This window comes from Oncorhynchus keta, chromosome 24 (assembly GCF_023373465.1).
Source record: "Oncorhynchus keta strain PuntledgeMale-10-30-2019 chromosome 24, Oket_V2, whole genome shotgun sequence".
NCBI classification, from domain to species: Eukaryota; Metazoa; Chordata; class Actinopteri; order Salmoniformes; family Salmonidae; genus Oncorhynchus; species Oncorhynchus keta.
The window spans coordinates 14,117,681-14,141,405 of record NC_068444.1 but is presented as its reverse complement, the minus strand read 5'-3'; the positions used below and the strand labels follow the sequence as shown (position 1 = coordinate 14,141,405).

General features: G+C 47.0%; 1 protein-coding gene across 34 annotated transcripts in view; it reads left to right on the top strand.

Annotated features, from left to right (window-relative positions):
• Nucleotides 1-23,725, top strand: part of LOC118357683 (syntaxin-binding protein 4-like) — a 104,261-nt gene that overhangs the window by 50,720 nt on the left and 29,816 nt on the right. For all 34 annotated transcript variants that reach the window (XM_052477780.1, XM_052477782.1, XM_052477781.1 and 31 more), the window contains exon 17: nucleotides 17,581-17,766. In XM_052477780.1, the coding sequence (XP_052333740.1) occupies nucleotides 17,581-17,766 (186 nt within the window). The remainder of the gene's footprint in view (nucleotides 1-17,580; nucleotides 17,767-23,725) is intronic.

Genomic DNA, 23,725 nt, shown 5'->3' with positions numbered 1-23,725 from the left:
CACCTATTCATTCCAGGGTTTTTCTTTATTTGTACCATTTTTTACATTGTAGAATAATAGTGAAGACATCAAAACTATGAAATAACACATATGGAATCACGTAGTAACCAAAAAAGTGTTACACAAATCAAAATATATTTGAGATTCTTCGAAGTAGCCAGTTGTCTTGATGACAACTTTGCACACTCTTGGCATTTTCTCAACCAGATTCATGAGGTAGTCACCTGGAATGCATTTCAATTACACTTTGGAACAGATAAATATAAAATAAAAAAGTTAATCACTTGGAGCTCGATTTGCTGGTGTTTTTTTCCAATTTTAGGTCCAGCAAAAATCATTTAAAAAATGTAGAATCTTGATGGTTATAAAGATACAGAGAACGAGCCTCAGTCCAACTCAAGCTTTATTAACGACTAGTCGGGAAGTGGTAGCATACGAGCTCTATATCTTCAATTATGTATCCTTAGTTCCCAGCTTATATTGAGCAAGCAAGGGTCTTTTCTTGGTCTTAGCCTATGGAATTCATACAATAATACAGTAATACAATAATACAGTAATACAATAACAGGATTGTCTTGTGAATGGCTGTCTTGCCTACTACTTACTAAAAAGCCATACTGTGTACTAATCGTACCACATACTATTTAGAACAGATTGTTTAGTAAAACTGCATTCAGTAAGCAACAAATATAAACGTACTAGCTCAACCATACTAACAATGAGTTGTGTAATGCGCAATTGTGTTGATCCCAGCATTCGTTCATTTTGGTAAAGCGAGTCTCCCTATCTGATTATAAGCTGTTGTCAAACGCACAAGGGTTTGGAAAGAAGATTCCCCTTCTCTATAGTGTGCAGCGAATTCTACTCGACGAAAAGCCAAAATGACTACGCATTTAAAGCTTTAACTACAATTTTGAAATCTCACATATACAACGTTCTATTTTCACATACCACAAAAAAAGACTACTATTTAGAGAACAAGAAGGAGTATTCAGACACAGCCGATAAACTGATCAGCCCATGAGTATCCAATACTACATACACCAAACCACATGAGTATCCAATACTACATACACCAAACCACATGAGTATCCAATACTACATACACCAAACCACATGAGTATCCAATACTACATACACCAAACCACATGAGTATCCAATACTACATACACCAAACCACATGAGTATCCAATACTACATACACCAAACCACATGAGTATCCAATACTACATACACCAAACCACATGAGTATGCAATACTACATACACCAAACCACATGAGTATCCAATACTACATACACCAAACCACATGAGTATCCAATACTACATACACCAAACCACATGAGTATCCAATACTACATACACCAAACCACATGAGTATCCAATACTACATACACCAAACCACATGAGTATCCAATACTACATACACCAAACCACATGAGTATCCCATACTGAAACAAACAGACCACTCATTATAAACTGATAAGCCCAGAGTATCCAATACTACATACACCAAACCCATGAGTATCCAATAGTACATACACCAAACCACATGAGTATCCAATACTACATACACCAAACCACATGAGTATCCAATACTACATACACCAAATCACATGAGCATCCCATACTGAAACAAACAGACCACTCATTATAAACTGATCAGCCCAGAGTATCCAATACTACATACACCAAACCACATGAGCATCCCATACTGAAACAAACAGACCACTCATTATAAACTGATAAGCCCAGAGTATCCAATACTACATACACCAAACCACATGAGCATTCCATACTGAAACAAACAGACCACTCATTATAAACTGATCAGCCCAGAGTATCCAATACTACATACACCAAACCACATGAGCATCCCATACTGAAACAAACAGACCACTCATTATAAACTGATCAGCCCAGAGTATCCAATACTACATACACCAAACCACATGAGCATTCCATACTGAAACAAACAGACCACTCATTATAAACTGATAAGCCCAGAGTATCCAATACTACATACACCAAACCACATGAGCATCCCATACTGAAACAAACAGACCACTCATTATAAACTGATAAGCCCAGAGTATCCAATACTACATACACCAAACCACATGAGTATCCCATACTGAAACAAACAGACCACTCATTATAAACTGATAAGCCCAGAGTATCCAATACTACATACACCAAACCACATGAGCATTCCATACTGAAACAAACAGACCACTCATTATAAACTTGTTGAACCACATCACTAAGTGGTTAATCAACCTTAGTGCTACCAGTCACGGTCCCTTCGACGCATGCCATCATCCCTAAGCATCCTCTCAGTACACTTCCCAAATTACACACTATTCCGGGTTATAGTGCACTTCTTTGACCAGGGCTCTGTTCAAAAGTAGTGCACTACTGTATATAGGGAATAGGGTATCATTTCGGAAGCGTACTCTGAGCTTGTTGAGAGCACTGGGTTTAGCACATCCTGTAGTAGCAGCACTTACAGTACCGTGTGTAGGCGGGAGAAACAGACAGAACAGTGTAACAAACTCACTGTATGAAGAGCGAGACTCCAGGGAACACAGAAGAGGGTGGACCCTAAGTAAAATAAATAAATACACCCTCTCTGTACTGTGAGTCATAGACACAGCACACTTGGCCTCACCTCCACTCCTCTACGGGTCGGTCTCCCACACACTCTGGATGCGTCCCAAATGGTACCTTATTCCCTATAATGGACAACTGGACCAGAGTAGTGCACTACATAGGGAATAGGGTGCCATTTGAGATGCATATTCTGATACAAGTGTTGCGTAAAGAGCACAGATCAATATCCACATTTATCCACAGGCAATATTAATATGTCCATCAGGAACCGGGATGGTAACATCTTTCTTTCTTTCTTTCTTTCTTTCTTTCATATACTTCCTTCTTTACTGCATGTTTGTCACGACATTGACTGCATGCAATGCCTTCAGAAAGTATTCACACGACTTGACTTTTCCAAATTGTTGTTCTGTTACAAGGTGGGATTAAAATGGATTTAATTGTCATTTTTTTGGTGAAAAATCTACAGAAAATACTCAAAAGGGGAAAAAATAAAGTCAAAGTCAAAGTGGAATAAATAAATAAATAATGAATACACTAATATATATTGATTAGATAAGTATTCAACCCCCTGAGTCAATACTCATGATGTTCCAGGATAAGGATATGGACATTCAAATCAAATCAAATCCAATTTTATTTGTCACATACACATGGTTAGCAGATGTTAATGTGAGTGTAGCGAAATGCTTGTGCTTCTAGTTCCGACAATGCAGTAATAACCAACAAGTAATCTAGCTAACAATTCCAAAACTACTACCTTATAGACACAAGTGTAAGGGGATAAAGAATATGTACATAAAGATATATGAATGAGTGATGGTACAGAGCGGCATAGGCAAGATACAGTAGATGGTATTGAGTGCAGTATATACATATGAGATGAGTATGTAAACAAAGTGGCATAGTTAAAGTGGCTAGTGATACATGTATTCCATAAAGATGCAGTAGAGAGGCAGGACAGGATGTTCCGGTGCTCACCTCTCTCTTCCACCAGGTATGACCACATCCTGAAGTAAATTAGAATCACCTTTGGCAGTGATTACAATTGTGAGATTTTCTGGGTAAATCTTTAAGAGCTTTGCACACCTGAGTTTTTACAATATTTGCACATTATTATTTTTTAAATTCTTCAAGCTTTGTCAAGATGCTTGTTGATCATTGCTAGACAGCCATGTTCAAGTATTGCCATTAGATTTTCAAGCAGATTTAAGTCAAAACTGTAACTCGGCCACTCAGGAACATTCAATGTCGTCTAGGTAAGCAACTCCTGCTGAAAGGTGGAAACCAGGTTCTCCTCTAGGATTTTGCTTGTGATTAGCTCTATTCTATTTATTTAATAATAAAAAAAACTCCCTAGTCCTTGCCAATGACAAGCATACCCATAACAGAATGCAACCACCACCATGATTGAAAATATGAAGAGTGGTTCTCTGTGATGTGTTGGATTTGCCCCAAACATAACACTTTTTATTCAGGACATAAAGTACATTTTTTTGCTGTTTTAGTACCTTATAGCAAATAGGATGCATGTTTTGGAATATTTTTATTATGTACAGGCGTTCGTTTTATTCTCATTTAGGTTAGTATTGTGGAGTAACTACAATGTTGTAGATCAATCCTCCATTTTCTCCGATCTTAGCCATTAAACTCTGTAACTGTTTTAAAGTCACCATTTGCCTCATGGTGAAATCCCTGAACGGTTTCCTTCCTCTCTGGCAACTCAGTTAGTTATGACGCCTGTATCTTCGTAGTGACTGGGTGTATTGATACACCATCCAAAGTGTAATTATTAACGTCAACATGCTCAAAGGGAATATTCAATGTCTGTTTTTTTCCCCCATCTACCAATAGGTCCCCTTCTTCGTGAACTTATGTTAACCCATCTACCAATAGGTCCCCTTCTTCGTGAACTTATGTTAACCCATCTACCAATAGGTCCCCTTCTTCGTGAACTTATGTTAACCCATCTACCAATAGGTCCCCTTCTTTGTGAACTTATGTTAACCCATCTACCAATAGGTGCCCTTCTTTGTGAACTTATGTTAACCCATCTACCAATAGGTGCCCTTCTTTGTGAACTTATGTTAACCCATCTACCAATAGGTCCCCTTCTTCGTGAACTTATGTTAACCCATCTACCAATAGGTCCCCTTCTTTGTGAACTTATGTTAACCCATCTACCAATAGGTGCCCTTCTTTGTGAACTTATGTTAACCCATCTACCAATAGGTGCCCTTCTTTGTGAACTTATGTTAACCCATCTACCAATAGGTGCCCTTCTTTGTGAACTTATGTTAACCCATCTACCAATAGGTGCCCTTCTTTGTGAACTTATGTTAACCCATCTACCAATAGGTGCCCTTCTTTGTGAACTTATGTTAACCCATCTACCAATAGGTGCCCTTCTTTGTGAACTTATGTTAACCCATCTACCAATAGGTGCCCTTCTTCGCGAGCCATTTAAAACCTCCCTGGTCTGTGGTTGAATCTGTTTTTGAAATTCATGTTAAACACTATTAGTCCATGCAACTTATTATGTGACTTGTTTAGCAGACTTTTACTTCTAAACTTATTTAGGCTTGCCATAACAAAGGGGTTTAGTTGTTGACTCAAAACATTTCAGCATTTCATTTGTTTATTAATTTGTTAAAAATTATATCTTTCCACTTTGACATTATGTGGTGTGAAGGGCAGCAAACACACAAGCACATGCAAATGCACACGCCACATGCATACACACACACACACACACACACACACACACACACACACACACACACACACACACACACACACACACACACACACACACACACACACACACACACACACACACACACACACACACACACACACACACACACACACACACATGCACACACACACACAAACAGGTTTAGCTGTGTGCGAGTAACTCTAAACTCTAGCTTCGTCTATGTATTCAGCAGTGTAACTACTACGTACACTACACTGGGTTGGTATGGTCATGTATAGTCAAAAGAAATTGTCACATACTTTGCAAACAACAGGACTAACAGTGAAAAACTTACTTCCAACAATGCAGAGAGAGAAAAAAGATACATAATTGAAAAAGCATAACATGAGGAATAAATACACCAAAAGTTACAATAACTTGGCTGTATACATGAGGTCCCATTACTGAGTCAATGTGCTGGGGCACGAGGCATTTAAAAAAAAAAAAATATATATATATATATATACTGCTCAAAAAATAAAGAGAACACTAAAATAACACATCCTAGATCTGAATGAATTAAATATTCTTATTAGGTACTTTTTTCTTTACATAGTTGAATGTGCTGACAACAAAATCACACAAAAATTATCAATGGAAATCAAATTTATCAACCCATGGAGGTCTGGATTTGGAGTTACTCAAAATTAAAGTGGAAAACCACACTACAGGCTGATCCAACTATAATGTAATGTTCTTAAAACAAGTCAAAATGAGGCTCAGTAGTGTGTGTGGCCTCCACGTGCCTGTATGACCTCCCTACAACGCCTGAGCATGCTCCTGATGAGGTGGCGGATGGTCTCCTGAAGGATCTCCTCCCAGACCTGGACTAAAGCATCCGCCAACTCCTGGACAGTCTGTGGTGCAACGTGGCATTGGTGGATGGAGCGAGACATGATGTCCCAGATGTGCTCAATTGGATTCAGATCTGTGGAACGGGCGGGCCAGTCCATAGCATCAATGCCTTCCTCTTACAGGAACTGCTGACACACTCCAGCCACATGAGGTCTAGCATTGTCTTGCATTAGGAGGAACCCAGGGCCAACCGCACCAGCATATGGTCTCACAGGGGGTCTGAGGATCTCATCTCGGTACCTAATGGCAGTCAGGCTACCTCTGGCGAGCACATGGAGGGCTGTGCGGCCCCCCAAAGAAATGCCACTCCACACCATGACTGACCCACCGCCAAACTGGTCATGCTGGAGGATGATGCAGGCAGCAGAGCGTTCTCCAGACTCTGTCACGTCTGTCACATGTGCTCAACTTTCATCTGTGAAAGGCACAGGGCGCCAATGGCGAATTTGCCAATCTTGGTGTTCTCTGGCAAATGCCAAATGTCCTGCACGGTGTTGGGCTGTAAGCACAACCCCCACCTGTGGACGTCGGGCCCTCATACCACCCTCATGGAGTCGGTTTCTGACCGTTTGAGCAGACACATGCACATTTGTGGCCTGCTGGAGGTCATTTTGCAGGGCTCTGGCAGTGCTCCTCCTGCTCCTCCTTGCACAAAGGCGGAGGTAGCGGTCCTGCTGCTGGGTTGTTGCCCTCCTACAGCCCTCTCCACGTCTCCTGATGTACTGGCCTGTCTCCTGGTAGCGCCTCCATGCTCTGGACACTAAGCTGACAGACACAGCAAACCTTCTTGCCGCAGCTCGCATTAATGTGCCATCCTGGATGAGATGCTCTACCTGAGCCACTTGTGTGGTTTGTAGACTCCGTCTCATGCTACCACTAGAGTGAAAGCACCGCCAGCATTCAAAAGTGACCAAAACTTCAGCCAGGAAGCATAGGAACTGAGAAGTGGTCTGTGGTCACCACCTGCAGAATCACTCCTTTATTGGGGGTGTCTTGCTAATTGCCTATAATTTACACCTGCTGTCTATTCCATTTGCACAACAGCATGTGGAATTTATTGTCAATCAGTGTTGCTTCCTAAGTGGACAGTTTGATTTCACAGAAGTGTGATTGACTTGGAGTTACACTGTGTTGTTTAAGTGTTCCCTTTATTTTTTTGAACAGTGTATATATATATACAGTACCAGTCAAAAGTTTGGACACACCTAGTCATTCAAGGGTTTTTCTTAATTTTTACTATTTTCTACATTTTCGAATAATAGTGAAGACATCAAAACTATGTAATAACACATATGGAATCATGTAGTAACCAAAAAAGTGTTAAACAAATCAAAATATATTTTATATTTGAGATTCTTTGAAGTAGCCACCCTTTGCCTTGATGGCAGCTTTGCACACTCTTAGCATTCTCTCAACCAGCTTCATGAGGAGTGCTTTTCCAATAGTCTTGAAGGAGTTCCCACATATGCTGAGCACTTGTTGGCTGCTTTCCCTTCACTCTGCAGTTCAACTCATCCCAAATCATCTCAATTGGGTTGAGACCTGGTCATTTGATGCAGCACTCCATCACTCTCCTAATAAACAATAACAGCTACATATGTGATGAATGGAAAAAGTCAATGCAGGGGCGGCAGGTAGCCTAGTGGATAGAGAGCTGGACTTGTAACTGAAAGGTTCGCAAGATCAAATCCCCGAGCTGACGAGGTAAAAATATGTTGTTCTACCCTTGAACAAGGCAGTTAACCCACTGTTCCTAGGCCGTCATTGAAAATAAGAATTTGTTCTTAACTGATTTGCCTAGGTAAATAAAGGTTTCATTTTTTTTTAAATGCAGATACTCTGGGTAGCTATTGGTTAACTATTTAAATAACTAATTTGCAGTCTTAGAAGCTATTCAGTGTCCTGTTGGTTCCAGATTTGGTTCATCGGTACCGCTTGCCATGCGGTAGCAGAGAAACAGTTTATGACTTAGGTGGCTACTTTCTCTGGCAGCTCCTTGCAGACTGGCAGCTCCTTGCAGACTGACAGCTCCTTGCAGACTGACAGCTCTGGCTGCCTCATGCAGACTGACAGCTCTGGCTGCTTCATGCAGACTGACAGCTCTGACTGCTCCATGCAGACTGACAGCTCTGACTGCTCCATGCAGACTGACAGCTCTGGTTGATTCATGCAGACTGACAGCTCTGGTTGCTTCATGCAGACTGACAGCTCTGACTGCTCCATGCAGACTGACAGCTCTGGTTGCTTCATGCAGACTGACAGCTCTGACTGCTCCATGCAGGCTGACAGCTCTGACTGCTCCATGCAGGCTGGCAGCTCTGGCTGCACTGAACAGACAGGAGACTCCGGTAGCGCAGGAGAGGAGAAAGGCTCCGACAGTGCTGGAGAGGCAGGAGACTCCGACAGTGCAGGAGAGGCGAGGCGCACTGTAGGCCTGATGCGTGGTGCTGGCACTGGTGGTACTGGGCCGAGGACATGCACAGGAAGCCTGGTGCGGGGAGCTGCTACCGGAGGGCTGGGGTGTGGAGGTGGTACTGGATAGACCGGACCGTGCAGGCGCACTGGAGCTCTTGAGCACCGAGCCTGCCCAACCTTACCTGGTTGAATACTCTCGGTCGCCCTGCCAGTGCGGCGAGGTGGAATAGCCCGCACTGGGCTATGTAGGCGAACCGGAGACCCTGAGCGCAAGGCTGGTGCCATGTAAGCCGGCCCAAGGAGACGCACTGGGGACCAGATGCGTAGAGCCGGCCGATACGCGGAGCTGGAATATACCGCACGGGGCTATGCACCCGCACTGGGGACACCGTGTGCACCACTGCATAACACAGTGCCTGCCCGGTCTCTAGCCCCCCGGTAAGCACAGGGAGTTTGTGCAGGTCTCCTACCTGGCGTAGCCATACTCCCTGTAAGCCCCCCCCAATAAATTTTTGGGGCTGATTCCCGGGCTTCCATCCACGTCGCCGTGCTGCCTCCTCATACCAGCGCCTCTCCGCTTTTTCCGCCTCTAGTTCCTCCTTGGGGCGGCGATATTCCCCTGGTTTAGCCCAGGGTCCTTCACCGTCCAGTTCGTCCTCCCATGTCCAGTCCTTCTCTCGCTGCACCTTGGGGTGGCTACACTCCCCTGGTTTAGCCCAGGGTCCTCTCCCGTCGAGGATTTCCTCCCATGTCCAGAAATCCTTATTGCGCTTCTCCTCTTTGGGCTGCTCCTGCCTGTTGACACGCTGCTTGGTCCTGTGGTGGGTTATTCTGTCACGGTTTTCATATGGTGAAGGAGAGTCGGACCAAACTGCAGCGTGTCGATTGCGATCCATGTTTATTGAAACCAACGTAAACACGACTAAACACAAATACTACAAAAACAATAAACGAAACGAAAACCGAAAACAGCCTATACTTGTGTCAAGTAACATCGAACAAGGACATCAAGACACTAAGGACAATCACCCACAATACAACCAAAGAATATGGCTGCCTAAATATGGTTCCCAATCAGAGACAACGATAAACACCTGCCTCTGATTGAGAACCACTTCAGACAGCCATAGACTTTCCTAGAACACCCCACTAAGCTACAATCCCACTAAGCTACACACCACATACAAAAACCCATGTCACACCCTGGCCTGACCAAATACATGAAGAAAAACACAAAATACTTCGACCAGAGCGTGACAACTCCTGCTGTCACCCCAGCCTGGCCTCAAAGAGTCGAAGTAACATGGTCAATTTAAATCTGTGACACTCAAACAGGAGGGAGGTTGGTCGTGGACGATGGGTGGGCGTATAACAACCCAAAGGTTGCGTGTTCGAATCGCATCACAGATCATTTTAGCTAGTTAGTAGCAACTTTGCAACTACTTGCTACAGTTTAGCTGCTTTGCAGCGACTTAGCATGTCAGCTAACCCTTCGCCTAATCTCAACCCTAACCCATAACCCTACATTTTCCCAGCTAGCACATTTGGTTCCTTGGAAGTTGTGGGAACATATGTTTTTGGTTTCCCATTGGTTCTGGGAACAAAGACATACGTTTCCTGACTGGTAAGACTGTTTTAAACGTTCTGAGAACGGAAGTAAAATTTTTGCCTGTTCTGGGAACTTACATTTTTAGGTTTCATGTAGCGTCTGAGAACGTTTTACCATGGATCCCTGAATGTTTTCTTAATGCTTTGAGAATATGACTTTAAATAGAACCATGACAAACCTGTCACTCCAGACCTGACTGCCCTCGACCAGCACAAAAACATCCTGTGGCAGACTGCAATAGCATCGAATAGTCCACGCGATATGCAACTGTTCAGGGAAGTCAGGAACCAATACACGCAGTCAGTCAGGAAAGCTAAGGCCAGCTTCTTCAGGCAGAAATGTGCATCTTGTAGCTCCAACTCCAAAAAGTTCTGGGACACTGTGAAGTCCATGGAGAACAAGAGCACCTCCTCCCAGCTGCCCACTGCACTGAGGCTAGGTAACACGGTCACCACCAATAAATCCATGATTATCGAAAACTTCAACAAGCATTTCTCAACGGCTGGCCATGCCTTCCGCCTGGCTACTCCAACCTCGGCCAACAGCTCCGCCCCCCCCCGCAGCTACTCGCCCAAGCCTCTCCAGGTTCTCCTTTACCCAAATCCAGATAGCAGATGTTCTGAAAGAGCTGCAAAACCTGGACCCGTACAAATCAGCTGGGCTTGACAATCTGGAACCTCTATTTCTGAAACTATCCGCCGCCATTGTCGCAACCCCTATTTACCAGCCTGTTCAACCTCTCCTTCATATCATCTGAGATCCCCAAGGATTGGAAAGCTGCCGCAGTCTTCCCCCTCTTCAAAGGGGGAGACACCCTGGACCCAAACTGTTACAGACCTATATCCATCCTGCCCTGCCTATCTAAGGTCTTCGAAAGCCAAGTCAACAAACAGGTCTACTGACCATCTCGAATCCCACCGTACCTTCTCCGCTGTGCAATCTGGTTTCCGAGCCGGTCACGGGTGCACCTCAGCCACACTCAAGGTACTAAACGATATCATAACCGCCATCGATAAAAGACAGTACTGTGCAGTCGTCTTCATTGACCTTGCCAAGGCTTTCGACTCTGTCAATCACCATATTCTTATCGGCAGACTCAGTAGCCTCGGTTTTTCTGATGACTGCCTTGCCTGGTTCACCAACTACTTTGCAGACAGAGTTCAGTGTGTCAAATCGGAGGGCATGCTGTCCGGTCCTCTGGCAGTCTCTGTGGGGGTGCCACAGGGTTCAATTCTCGGGCCGACTCTTTTCTCTGTATATATCAATGATGTTGCTCTTGCTGCGGGCGATTCCCTGATCCGCCTCTACGCAGACGACACCATTCTATATACTTCCGGCCCGTCCTTGGACACTGTGTTACCTAACCTCCAAACGAGCTTCAATGCCATACAACACTCCTTCCGTGGCCTCCAACTGCTCTTAAACGCTAGTAAAACCAAATGCATGCTTTTCAACCGTTCGCTCCCTGCACCTGCACGCCTGACTAGCATCACCACCCTGGATGGTTCCGACCTTGAATATGTGGAGATCTATAAGTACCTAGGTGTCTGGCTAGACTGTAAACTCTCCTTCCAGACTCATATCAAACATCTCCAATCAAAAATCTAATCTAGAGTCGGCTTTCTATTCTGCAACAAAGCCTCCTTCACTCACGCCGCTAAACTTACCCTAGTAAAACTGACTATCCTACCGATCCTCGACTTCGGCGATGTCATCTACAAAATTGCTTCCAACACTCTACTCAGCAAACTGGATGCAGTTTATCACAGTGCCATCCGTTTGTCACTAAAGCACCTTATACCACCCACCACTGCGACCTGTATGCTCAAGTCGGCTGGCCCTCGCTACATATTCGTCGCCAGACCCACTGGCTCCAGGTCATCTACAAGTCCATGCTTGGTAAAGCCCCGCCTTATCTCAGTTCACTGGTCACGATGGCAACACCCACCCGTAACACGCTCTCCAGCAGGTGTATCTCACTGATCATCCCTAAAGCCAACATCTCATTTGGCCGCCTTTCGTTCCAGTTCTCTGCTGCCTGTGACTGGAACGAATTGCAAAATTTGCTGAAGTTGGAGACTTTTATCTCCCTCACCAACTTCAAACATCTGCTATCTGAGCAGCTAACCGATCGCTGCCGCTGTACATAGTCTATCGGTAAACCTGTAAAGCAGATGGTCCACCCATTTTTACCTACCTCAAACTTCTGAAATTCCCACTTAAGAAACATAAGGTTCTCAGAACATTATGTGCTAGCTGGGTGTCCTGCACCATTCCCAGAATGTTGTGGGAAGGTTGTATGCAAATTACTGGAGGAAAACAACACACTCACCAAGGTCCAAAACAAAAATATGTGCTAGCTGGGTAACCCTTCCACTAACCTTAACCCCTAATCCTATCATACTAAAGGGAGGGAGAAAGATTTAAGTTTACTATGTTAAGTCTACCCCTGAGTCCAGGTTGGTCACCCCAGATAGCACACAGAAAACATTACACAAGCGGATAAATACAATAAATTATTTACAAGAAAAATGTATGAAATATGCATACAGAGTGTAAGTATTGAATTGAACCAGGGGAAAGACCTGCTGTTTCTCTTTGTGAAGGGTTATATTGCCAACTGGTATGACTTGATTAGGGTTATTTTGTAGAGCTGAGGGGGGAAGGGGAGATGAAGATGGAGAGATGAAGAAATGGGAAATAATACAATTTGTCATTAGTGTCCAAGGTCACCAACATTAGTATTTGACATGGACATTGGGGCACAGACATTCATACATGGACTCATACACATGCACATACTTCTCTTGCTTTCTCCTTCCACTGTCTCTACCTCTCTACGTCTCTACCTCTCTCTCAATTCAATTCAAGGGGCTTTATTGGCATGGGAAACATATGTTAACATTGCCAAAGCAAGTGAAGTAGATAATATACAAAAGTGAAATAAACAATAAAAATGAACAGTAAACAGTACACTCACAGAATCTCCAAAAGAATAAACCCATTACAAAAGTCATAGTAAAAAAAAAAAAGGTTAACCAGTTTTGATAGTTAGTGGGTATCAGCCTATTTCTGCTCTGCATGCATTATTTGGTGTTTTACGTTGTACACAGAGGATATTTCTTCAGAATTCTACATGCAGAATCTCAATTTGGTGTTAATTCCATTTTGTGAATTGTTGGTTGGTGAGCGGACCCCAGACCTCACAACTATAAAGGGCAATGGGTTCTATTAATGATTAAAGTATTTTTTGCCAAATTGGTATGTCAAATTTGATGTTCCTTTTGATGGCATAGAATGCCCTTCTTGCCTTGTCTCTCAGATTGTTCACAGCTTTGTGGAAGTTACCTGTGGCGCTGATGTTTAGGTCAAGGTATGTATAGCTCGTCTGTGGGGTTCTATAATGAAGAGGTCGGGTCTGACCCACTCGGGGGGTAGGTGAAAGTCCAGCTGAAACTGTTTGGGGTTCACCTGTACCATTACTCTTCCAGACTTATAGAGATGTATATTAGCTGACTCAGAGTCCTCGTTGTCTAGTATCCTGAGTTTCCACCCCTCTTAACAGAGGGGTAGTGTGCTAATATAGCACTGTGCCCTGCCAGGGATGGTTTGTGTTAATATAGCACTGTGCCCTGCCAGGGGATGGTTTGTGTAGAAGAGGAGGTTGCTGATGTGCCCATTTTTATAATAGTCAGCAAAAAGTGTCTCTTGACTTTCCATAAGGAGCTTCATTTTGTGATCTTTTCTTGTCTTATCGTTCTTTACATACACAGGGTACTGCATTTGAATTACCTCTGAACAGCGGGAGGCAGCTTCTAAGGCCTCTCCATTTGGTTGGAGTAGACTGTTCGACTCTCCTGACGTTGTTGGGCTAAAGGGCTTTGACAGCTCTCACTTGACACGTCAGTGCTAATTGAAGTTGTATCAATCTTGGCAGCTTTAATTTATCATTCGGTCATTATAAAGTAATGTAATGCGTTCTTCTTCTTGGCTTTTGGAAATAAAGTATATCTTCAGACGTAACATTACTCATTCAGTTCCAGGTTGGATGGTGTTTTCAGGTTTCTGTTGTTTTCCAGAGTATTTGCTGTATAGCGTTGGAATAATACTCTTTGGTAGTTGTAAACGTTCCAGGTGATTCCGCAATGCCGTCCAAAATCAGGTTGTAGGTTTTGAGTTTTGATTTGGAGTGAAGGTTATGTTGTAGAGGGGAGCATCCTGTATATCCAACTCTAAATCTATCTAAAAATGCACGAGATCTCTCTCTCTCGCTCTCTCTCTCTCAAATAACTTTCTTCTGAAACTCCTCAGTCTATTCTTGTTCTGAGAAATGAAGGTTATTCCATGCGAGAAATTGCCAAGAAACTGAAGATGTCGTACAATGCTGTGTACTTCTCCCTTCACAGAACAGCGTAAACTGGCTGTAACCAGAATAGAAAGAGGAGTGGGAGGCCCCGGTGCACAACTGAGCAAGAGGACAAATACATTAGAGTGTCTAGTTTGAGAAACAGACGCCTCACAAGTCCTCAACTGGCAGCTTCATTAAATAGTACCCACAAAACACCAGTCTCAACGTCAACAGTTGAAGAGGCGACTCCGGGATGCTGGCCTTCAACAGTTATTTGTTTCTGGTCATTTTGAGCCTGTAATTGAACCCACAAATGCTGATGCTCCAGATACTCAACTAGTCTAAAGAACGCCAGTTTTATTGCTTCTTTAATCAGGACAACAGTTTTCATCTCTGCTAACATAATTGCAAAAGGGTTTTCTTATGATCAATTAGCTTTTTAAAATTATAAACGTGGATTAGCTAACACAACGTGCCATTGGAACACAGGAGTGATAGTTGCTGATAATGGGCCTCTGTACGCAGATGTAGATATAACACAAAAAGATCTTCCGTTTCCAGCTACAATAGTCATTTACAACATTAACAATGTCTACACGGTATTTCTGTTCAATTTGATGTTATTTTAATGGACCAAAAAATGTGGTTTTCTTTCAAAAACAAGGTAATTTCTATGTGACCCAAACTTTTGAACGGTAGTGTACATATTTATACTGATACGTTATGGAGGGCTTTCCCTGCTTTTTCATGTCTTTCCCGTGTGCTGTGATCTATCCCAGCTTAAGTCTTATCCCTCTCTCTCTCTCTCTCTCTCTCTTCTCGGAACGTCGGTTCTCAGAATTGATAGAATTCCCAGTATTATAACCGGAAACAACAGGAACAGTTAGTCTGGTGTGTGTGTGTGTGTGTGTGTGTGTGTGTGTGTGTGTGTGTGTGTGTGTGTGTGTGTGTGTGTGTGTGTGTGTGTGTGTGTGTGTGTGTGTGTGTGTGTGTGTGTGTGTGTGTGTGTGAGAGAGAGAGAGAGACACCAGGGGAGATATTTATTTTTATCCATCAGCAGAGATCAGAAATTACCCCAGAAAGTGTGTTGTCAAAATTGTTGTTTATGTCCATGTGAGTTATGACTAGACTGCTACATCCTTGACCTGATTCTACTGACTTACTGATGGATAATGGAACACCAGGTAGGGGGTAGCACAGGGGGGGTTTCTGTAAAAAAAGGTTTCAAACTCACTGACCAATACATGTTATGCCACTAGAAACAGGATGTTTTTTTAGGTCTTCAGAGGCCGGAAGTCATCGTCACCAAATGTTTTTTTTGTTAAAAGTATGAGCTGCACCTTAATAACAGATGACAGCTTGTGTAGATGGTAACAAAAGTAAAAATGGGCCACAGCCTTCAATGTCACTTATCTACCATATTATCATGGTATCAGGTGCAGCCAGGAGTTTTCCAGGCCAGGTCACGTGGTCAGAAAAACTAGTGCGTTGTCTCTACTCTAGTCCGTTGTCTCTACTCCAGTGCGTTGTCTCTACTCCAGTGCGTTGTCTCTACTCCAGTGCGTTGTCTCTACTGTAGCTAGTGCGTTGTCTCTACTCTAGTCCGTTGTCTCTACTCCAGTGCGTTGTCTCTACTCCAGTGCGTTGTCTCTACTCTAGTGCGTTGTCTCTACTCTAGTGTGTTGTCTCTACTCTAGTGCGTTGTCTCTACTCTAGTGCGTTGTCTCTACTCTAGTGCGTTGTCTCTACTCTAGTGCGTTGTCTCTACTCCAGTGCGTTGTCTCTACTCTAGTTTGTTGTCTCTACTCTAGTTTGTTGTCTCTACTCCAGTGCGTTGTCTCTACTCTAGTGCGTTGTCTCTACTCTAGTTTGTTGTCTCTACTCCAGTGCATTGTCTCTACTCTAGTTCGTTGTCTATACTCTAGTACATTGTCTCTACTCTAGTTTGTTGTCTCTACTCCAGTGCATTGTCTCTACTCTAGTTTGTTGTCTCTACTGTAGCTAGTGAGTTGTCTCTACTCCAGTGCGTTGTCTCTACTCTAGTCGTTCATCCTTCCTTCCTTCCTTCCTTCCTTCCTTCCTTCCTTCCTTCCTTCCTTCCTTCCTTCCTTCCTTCCTTCCTTCCTTCCTTCCTTCCTTCCTTCCTTCCTTCCTTCCTTCCTTCCTTCCTCCTTTCTTTCGTTCCTTCATTCCTTCCTCCTTTCGTTCGTTCGTTCATTCATTCAAGCAGTAAAATGTTTCCTCACAATTTCAACATGCACCGAACCTTTGCCTATTGAATTGAATTTCTTTTGGGACACAAACATATACAACAAAATGTACAATGTGGACCCAGAGGATATCACTTGAATGTATTAATTAAAACGTTTGTTTCTAAAGGTGTTCTCGATGGTAAAAACAATGACACATATAATGATTCAAATAGAAGACAAAATTACGAACAACCATAAATACATTCATTTGTATAGACATCCTAAAAAGTGACACTATTCACTGTACTTCTCCCGAACCTTAAAAACCAACCATATTCATTTCACATTAAAACAATCTATTAATTGCACATCACACCGATCCTTTAAATAAATCCACCTGGCCAGCAGTAGGGGGCACAAGCGGCAGTGGAGTGGTTTCTCTTATTCAGACAACCTTGTCTAAATGAAAAACTTTGCCTGCTTTTTAAAGCTATTTTTATTTGCTTGATCTCCAAGGGAAGGCTATTCCATAGACAAATGCCTGTATGGAAAACGTGCTCCTCGCAGTACTGTTTACTCTTGGGATTTTACGAGACATAACACCAGCTCTGGTATTGGTTATAAGACCATATCAATGTGGTTTTTCATGTAACCTGGGCCACGATCATTTAAGATGTCAAACATATGATTTAAGTTTAAGTTGGTCCACTCTGGACTCAAGGCAACAAGCCCACCTCCCGGAACTCATGTACCCCTGTTCCTGTTTAACTGTCCTCTCCTGTCGATGGTAGGAGGTCAAGTCTGGAGTTGAGGAGAGCCGTGCACTGCGGAGCAGGATCCACCTGTCTGAGGCAGCCCAGAAGCAGGCCAGAGGGATGGAGATGGATTATGAGGAGGTGATCCATCTCCTGGAGGCTGAGATAGCTGAGCTCCAGACCCAGAGGACAGAGCAGCCCGGCCAGTCCAGCCAGGTGCAGGTAACACAGACTTGAGTCTCAAATCATACCCTTTATTCTCTAGATACAGCAGTGCACTACTTTTGACCAGAGCCAATACCCTACACAGTGCTATTATTGTTCATGTAGTGCACTACTGTAGACCAGAGCCAAAACCCAGTGCTATTATTGTTCATGTAGTGCACTACTGTAGACCAGAGCTAAAACCCAGTGCTATTATTGTTCATGTAGTGCACTACTGTAGACCAGAGCCAAAACCCAGTGCTATTATTGTTCATGTAGTGCACTACTGTAGACCAGAGCCAAAACCCAGTGCTATTATTGTTCATGTAGTGCACTACTATAGACCAGAGCCAAAACCCAGTGCTATTATTGTTCATGTAGTGCACTACTGTAGACCAGAGCCAAAACCCAGTCCTATGACCTTCTGGCGAAGATGTGTTTTTGTTGCTCTCTTCTGGTACTGTCTTTCCTCCTCTCTCTCCTTTTCATGTCATTCCCCTTTTCCTTTTTTTAGTGTGTTGCAGGGCCTATAAATCCAGTCTGAGCTAACAGACTTCACTGTCCGTCCGTGTGTGGGGCCTATTAAACCTGTGCCCAGTCTGAGCTAACAGACTTCACTGTCCGTCCGTCCGTGTGTGGGGCCTATTAAACCTGTGCCCAGTCTGAGCTAACAGACTTCACTGTCCGTCCGTCCGTGTGTGGGGCCTATTAAACCTGTGCCCAGTCTGAGCTAACAGACTTCACTGTCCGTCCGTCCGTGTGTGGGGCCTATTAAACCTGTGCCCAGTCTGAGCTAACAGACTACAGTACATTCCCCTGTTGGAATGAATAACAGTCTACTCCTCGACCGCATGTATTATTAACATGTATCACATGCACGCTTAAATGTCTTACTGACGTCGGCGGCCACGGAGAACGAGAGCCCACAGTCCCTGGGAGCGCAATATGTCGGTGGCACTGGGTTATACTCAAAGTGGGCAAAGAAGGTGTTTAGTTTGTCCAGAAGCAAGATGTCTGCAACGACTCAACCACACGTATTATTAACTTGGTTTAAGGCAGGGATGAGGAAATAGCGGCCCGCGGCTTCCCTTTTGTAGGCCCGCAGATCCATTTCCAAAAACTGCTGTTGAGAGTTACAATAGTAGAACACACAAGGTGCAACTTGCTCCAAAACTGCAACATTTCCTCAATGCCCCATGGCAAAATGTGTAGAATTGCAGGAAATTAACTCTAAAATGTTTTTCTCTTCGCTGTCAAGAGGGAGGCCACTACAATGTTTTGCTTACTAGGCTAACTGACTGCATGTGTGGGTACGGATGTGTGTACGCAGACCCGCGAGCTACTGCCCCATCGCTCGAGGTTCCTCCCTTCCCCAGTGCTGCTAGGTAAAGTCCGTTCCAGGTTCCTCCCCTCCCCAGTGCTGCTAGGTAATGTCCGCTCCAGGTTCCTCCCCTCCCAAGTGCTGCTAGGTAAAGTCTGTTCCAGGTTCCTCCCTTCCCCTCTGCTGCTAGGTAAAGTCCGTTCCAGGTTCCTCCCCTCCCCAGTGCTGCTAGGTAATGTCCGCTCCAGGTTCCTCCCCTCCCAAGTGCTGCTAGGTAAAGTCCGTTCCAGGTTCCTCCCCTCCCCTCTGCTGCTAGGTAAAGTCCGTTCCAGGTTCCTCCCCTCCCCACTGCTGCTAGGTAAAGTCTGTTCCAGGTTCCTCCCTTCCCCTCTGCTGCTAGGTAAAGTCGGCTCCAGGTTCCTCCCCTCCCCAGTGCTGCTAGGTAAGTCCGCTCCAGGTTCCTCCCCTCCCAAGTGCTGCTAGGTAAGTCCGCTCCAGGTTCCTCCCTCCCTCTCCCCTCTGCTGCTAGGTAAGTCCGCTCCAGGTTCCTCCCTCCCTCTCCCCTCTGCTGCTAGGTAAGTCCGCTCCAGGTTCCTCCCTCCCTCTCCCCTCTGCTGCTAGGTAAGTCCGCTCCAGGTTCCTCCCTCTCCCCGGGGCTGCTAGGTAAGTCCGCTCCAGGTTCCTCCTCCCCTCCCCTCTGCTGCTAGGTAAGTCCGCTCCAGGTTCCTCCCTCTCCCCTCTGCTGCTAGGTAAGTCCGCTCCAGGTTCCTCCCTCCCTCTCCCCTCTGCTGCTAGGTAAGTCCGCTCCAGGTTCCTCCCTCTCCCCGGGGCTGCTAGGTAAGTCCGCTCCAGGTTCCTCCCTCTCCCCGGGGCTGCTAGGTAAAGTACGCTCCAGGTTCCTCCCTCTCCCCAGGGCTGCTAGGTAAACTACGCTCCAGGTTCCTCCCTCTCCCCAGGGCTGCTAGGTAAACTCCGCTCCAGGTTCCTCCCTCTCCCCAGTGCTGCTAGGTAAAACGCTCCAGGTTCCTCCCTCTCCCCAGGGCTGCTAGGTCACGCTCCAGGTTCCTCGCTCTCCCCAGTGCTGCTAGGTAAACTACGCTCCAGGTTCCTCCCTTCCCCAGTGCTGCTAGGTAAACTACGCTCCAGGTTCCTCCCTCTCCCCAGGGCTGCTAGGTAAACTACGCTCCAGGTTCCTCCCTCTCCCGGGGCTGCTAGGTAAACTACGCTCCAGGTTCCTCCCTCTCCCCAGGGCTGCTAGGTAAACTACGCTCCAGGTTCCTCCCTCTCCCCAGTGCTGCTAGGTAAACTACGCTCCAGGTTCCTCCCTCTCCCCGGGGCTGCTAGGTAAGTCCGCTCCAGGTTCCTCCTCTCCCCAGGGCTGCTAGGTAAACTACGCTCCAGGTTCCTCCCTCTCCCCGGGGCTGCTAGGTAAAGTCCGCTCCAGGTTCCTCCCTCTCCCCAGGGCTGCTAGGTAAACTACGCTCCAGGTTCCTCCCTCTCCCCAGGGCTGCTAGGTAAACTACGCTCCAGGTTCCTCCCTCTCCCCAGTGCTGCTAGGTAAACTACGCTCCAGGTTCCTCCCCTCTCCCGGGGCTGCTAGGTAAAGTCCGCTCCAGGTTCCTCCCTCTCCCCAGTGCTGCTAGGTAAACTACGCTCCAGGTTCCTCCCTCTCCCCAGTGCTGCTAGGTAAAGTCCGCTCCAGGTTCCTCCCTCTCCCCAGGGCTGCTAGGTAAACTACGCTCCAGGTTCCTCCCTCTCCCCAGTGCTGCAAGGTAAACTACGCTCCAGGTTCCTCCCTCTCCCCCGGGGCTGCTAGGTAAACTACGCTCCAGGTTCCTCCCTCTCCCCGGGGCTGCTAGGTAAACTACGCTCCAGGTTCCTCCCTCTCCCCGGGCTGCTAGGTAAACTACGCTCCAGGTTCCTCCCTCTCCCCAGGGCTGCTAGGTAAACTACGCTCCAGGTTCCTCCCTCTCCCCGGGGCTGCTAGGTAAACTACGCTCCAGGTTCCTCCCTCTCCCGGGGCTGCTAGGTAAACTACGCTCCAGGTTCCTCCCTCTCCCCGGGGCTGCTAGGTAAACTACGCTCCAGGTTCCTCCCTCTCCCCAGGGCTGCTAGGTAAACTACGCTCCAGGTTCCTCCCTCTCCCCGGGGCTGCTAGGTAAACTACGCTCCAGGTTCCTCCCTCTCCCCAGGGCTGCTAGGTAAACTACGCTCCAGGTTCCTCCCTCTCCCCGGGGCTGCTAGGTAAACTACGCTCCAGGTTCCTCCCTCTCCCCGGGGCTGCTAGGTAAACTACGCTCCAGGTTCCTCCCTCCCTCTCCCCTCTGCTGCTAGGTAAACTACGCTCCAGGTTCCTCCCTCCCTCTCCCCAGTGCTGCTAGGTAAGTCCGCTCCAGGTTCCTCCCTCTCCCCAGTGCTGCTAGGTAAGTCCGCTCCAGGTTCCTCCCTCCCTCTCCCCTCTGCTGCTAGGTAAGTCCGCTCCAGGTTCCTCCCTCCCTCTCCCCTCTGCTGCTAGGTAAGTCCGCTCCAGGTTCCTCCCCCCTCTCCCCTCTGCTGCTAGGTAAACTACGCTCCAGGTTCCTCCTCTCCCCGGGGCTGCTAGGTAAACTACGCTCCAGGTTCCTCCCTCTCCCCGGGGCTGCTAGGTAAGTCCGCTCCAGGTTCCTCTCCCTCTCCCCTCTGCTGCTAGGTAAGTCCGCTCCAGGTTCCTCCCTCTCCCCAGGGCTGCTAGGTAAACTACGCTCCAGGTTCCTCCCTCTCCCTGGGGCTGCTAGGTAAACACGCTCCAGGTTCCTCCCTCTCCCTGGGGCTGCTAGGTAAACTACGCTCCAGGTTCCTCCCTCTCCCCGGGGCTGCTAGGTAAACTACGCTCCAGGTTCCTCCCTCTCCCCGGGGCTGCTAGGTAAAACGCTCCAGGTTCCTCCCTCTCCCCAGGGCTGCTAGGTAAGTCCGCTCCAGGTTCCTCCCTCTCCCCGGGGCTGCTAGGTAAACTACGCTCCAGGTTCCTCCCTCTCCCCAGGGCTGCTAGGTAAACTACGCTCCAGGTTCCTCCCTCTCCCCAGGGCTGCTAGGTAAACACGCTCCAGGTTCCTCCCTCTCCCCAGTGCTGCTAGGTAAACTACGCTCCAGGTTCCTCCCTCTCCCCAGTGCTGCTAGGTAAGTCCGCTCCAGGTTCCTCCCTCTCCCCAGGGCTGCTAGGTAAACTCCGCTCCAGGTTCCTCCCTCTCCCCAGTGCTGCTAGGTAAACTCCACTCCAGGTTCCTCCCTCTCCCCGGGGCTGCTAGGTAAACTACGCTCCAGGTTCCTCCCTCTCCCCAGGGCTGCTAGGTAAACTACGCTCCAGGTTCCTCCCTCTCCCCAGTGCTGCTAGGTAAGTCCGCTCCAGGTTCCTCCTCCCCAGTGCTGCTAGGTAAGTCCGCTCCAGGTTCCTCCCTCTCCCCAGTGCTGCTAGGTAAAGTCTGTTTCAGGTTCCTCCCTCTCCCCAGGGCTGCTAGGTAAACTACGCTCCAGGTTCCTCCCTCTCCCCAGGGCTGCTAGGTAAACTACGCTCCAGGTTCCTCCCTCCCTCTCCCCAGTGCTGCTAGGTAAACTACGCTCCAGGTTCCTCCCTCTCCCCGGGGCTGCTAGGTAAACTACGCTCCAGGTTCCTCCCTCTCCCCAGTGCTGCTAGGTAAAGTCTGTTTCAGGTTCCTCCCTCTCCCCAGGGCTGCTAGGTAAACTACGCTCCAGGTTCCTCCCTCTCCCCAGGGCTGCTAGGTAAACTACGCTCCAGGTTCCTCCCTCCCTCTCCCCAGTGCTGCTAGGTAAACTACGCTCCAGGTTCCTCCCTCTCCCCGGGGCTGCTAGGTAAACTACGCTCCAGGTTCCTCCCTCCCTCTCCCCAGTGCTGCTAGGTAAACTACGCTCCAGGTTCCTCCCTCTCCCCAGTGCTGCTAGGTAAACTACGCTCCAGGTTCCTCCCTCTCCCCGGGGCTGATAGGTAAAACGCTCCAGGTTCCTCCCTCTCCCCAGTGCTGCTAGGTAAAGTCCGCTCCAGGTTCCTCCCTCTCCCCGGGGCTGCTAGGTAAACTACGCTCCAGGTTCCTCCCTCTCCCTGGGGCTGCTAGGTAAACTACGCTCCAGGTTCCTCCCCTCCCCAGTGCTGCTAGGTAAACTACGCTCCAGGTTCCTCCCTCTCCCCAGGGCTGCTAGGTAAACTACGCTCCAGGTTCCTCCCTCTCCCCAGGGCTGCTAGGTAAACTACGCTCCAGGTTCCTCCCTCTCCCCAGGGCTGCTAGGTAAACTACGCTCCAGGTTCCTCCCTCTCCCCGGGGCTGCTAGGTAAACTACGCTCCAGGTTCCTCCCTCTCCCCCGGGGCTGCTAGGTAAACTACGCTCCAGGTTCCTCCCCTCCCCAGGGCTGCTAGGTAAACTACGCTCCAGGTTCCTCCCTCTCCCCAGTGCTGCAAGGTAAACTACGCTCCAGGTTCCTCCCTCTCCCCAGTGCTGCTAGGTAAACTACGCTCCAGGTTCCTCCCTCTCCCCAGTGCTGCTAGGTAAACTACGCTCCAGGTTCCTCCCTCTCCCCAGGGCTGCTAGGTAAACTACGCTCCAGGTTCCTCCCTCTCCCCAGTGCTGCTAGGTAAACTACGCTCCAGGTTCCTCCCTCTCCCCAGT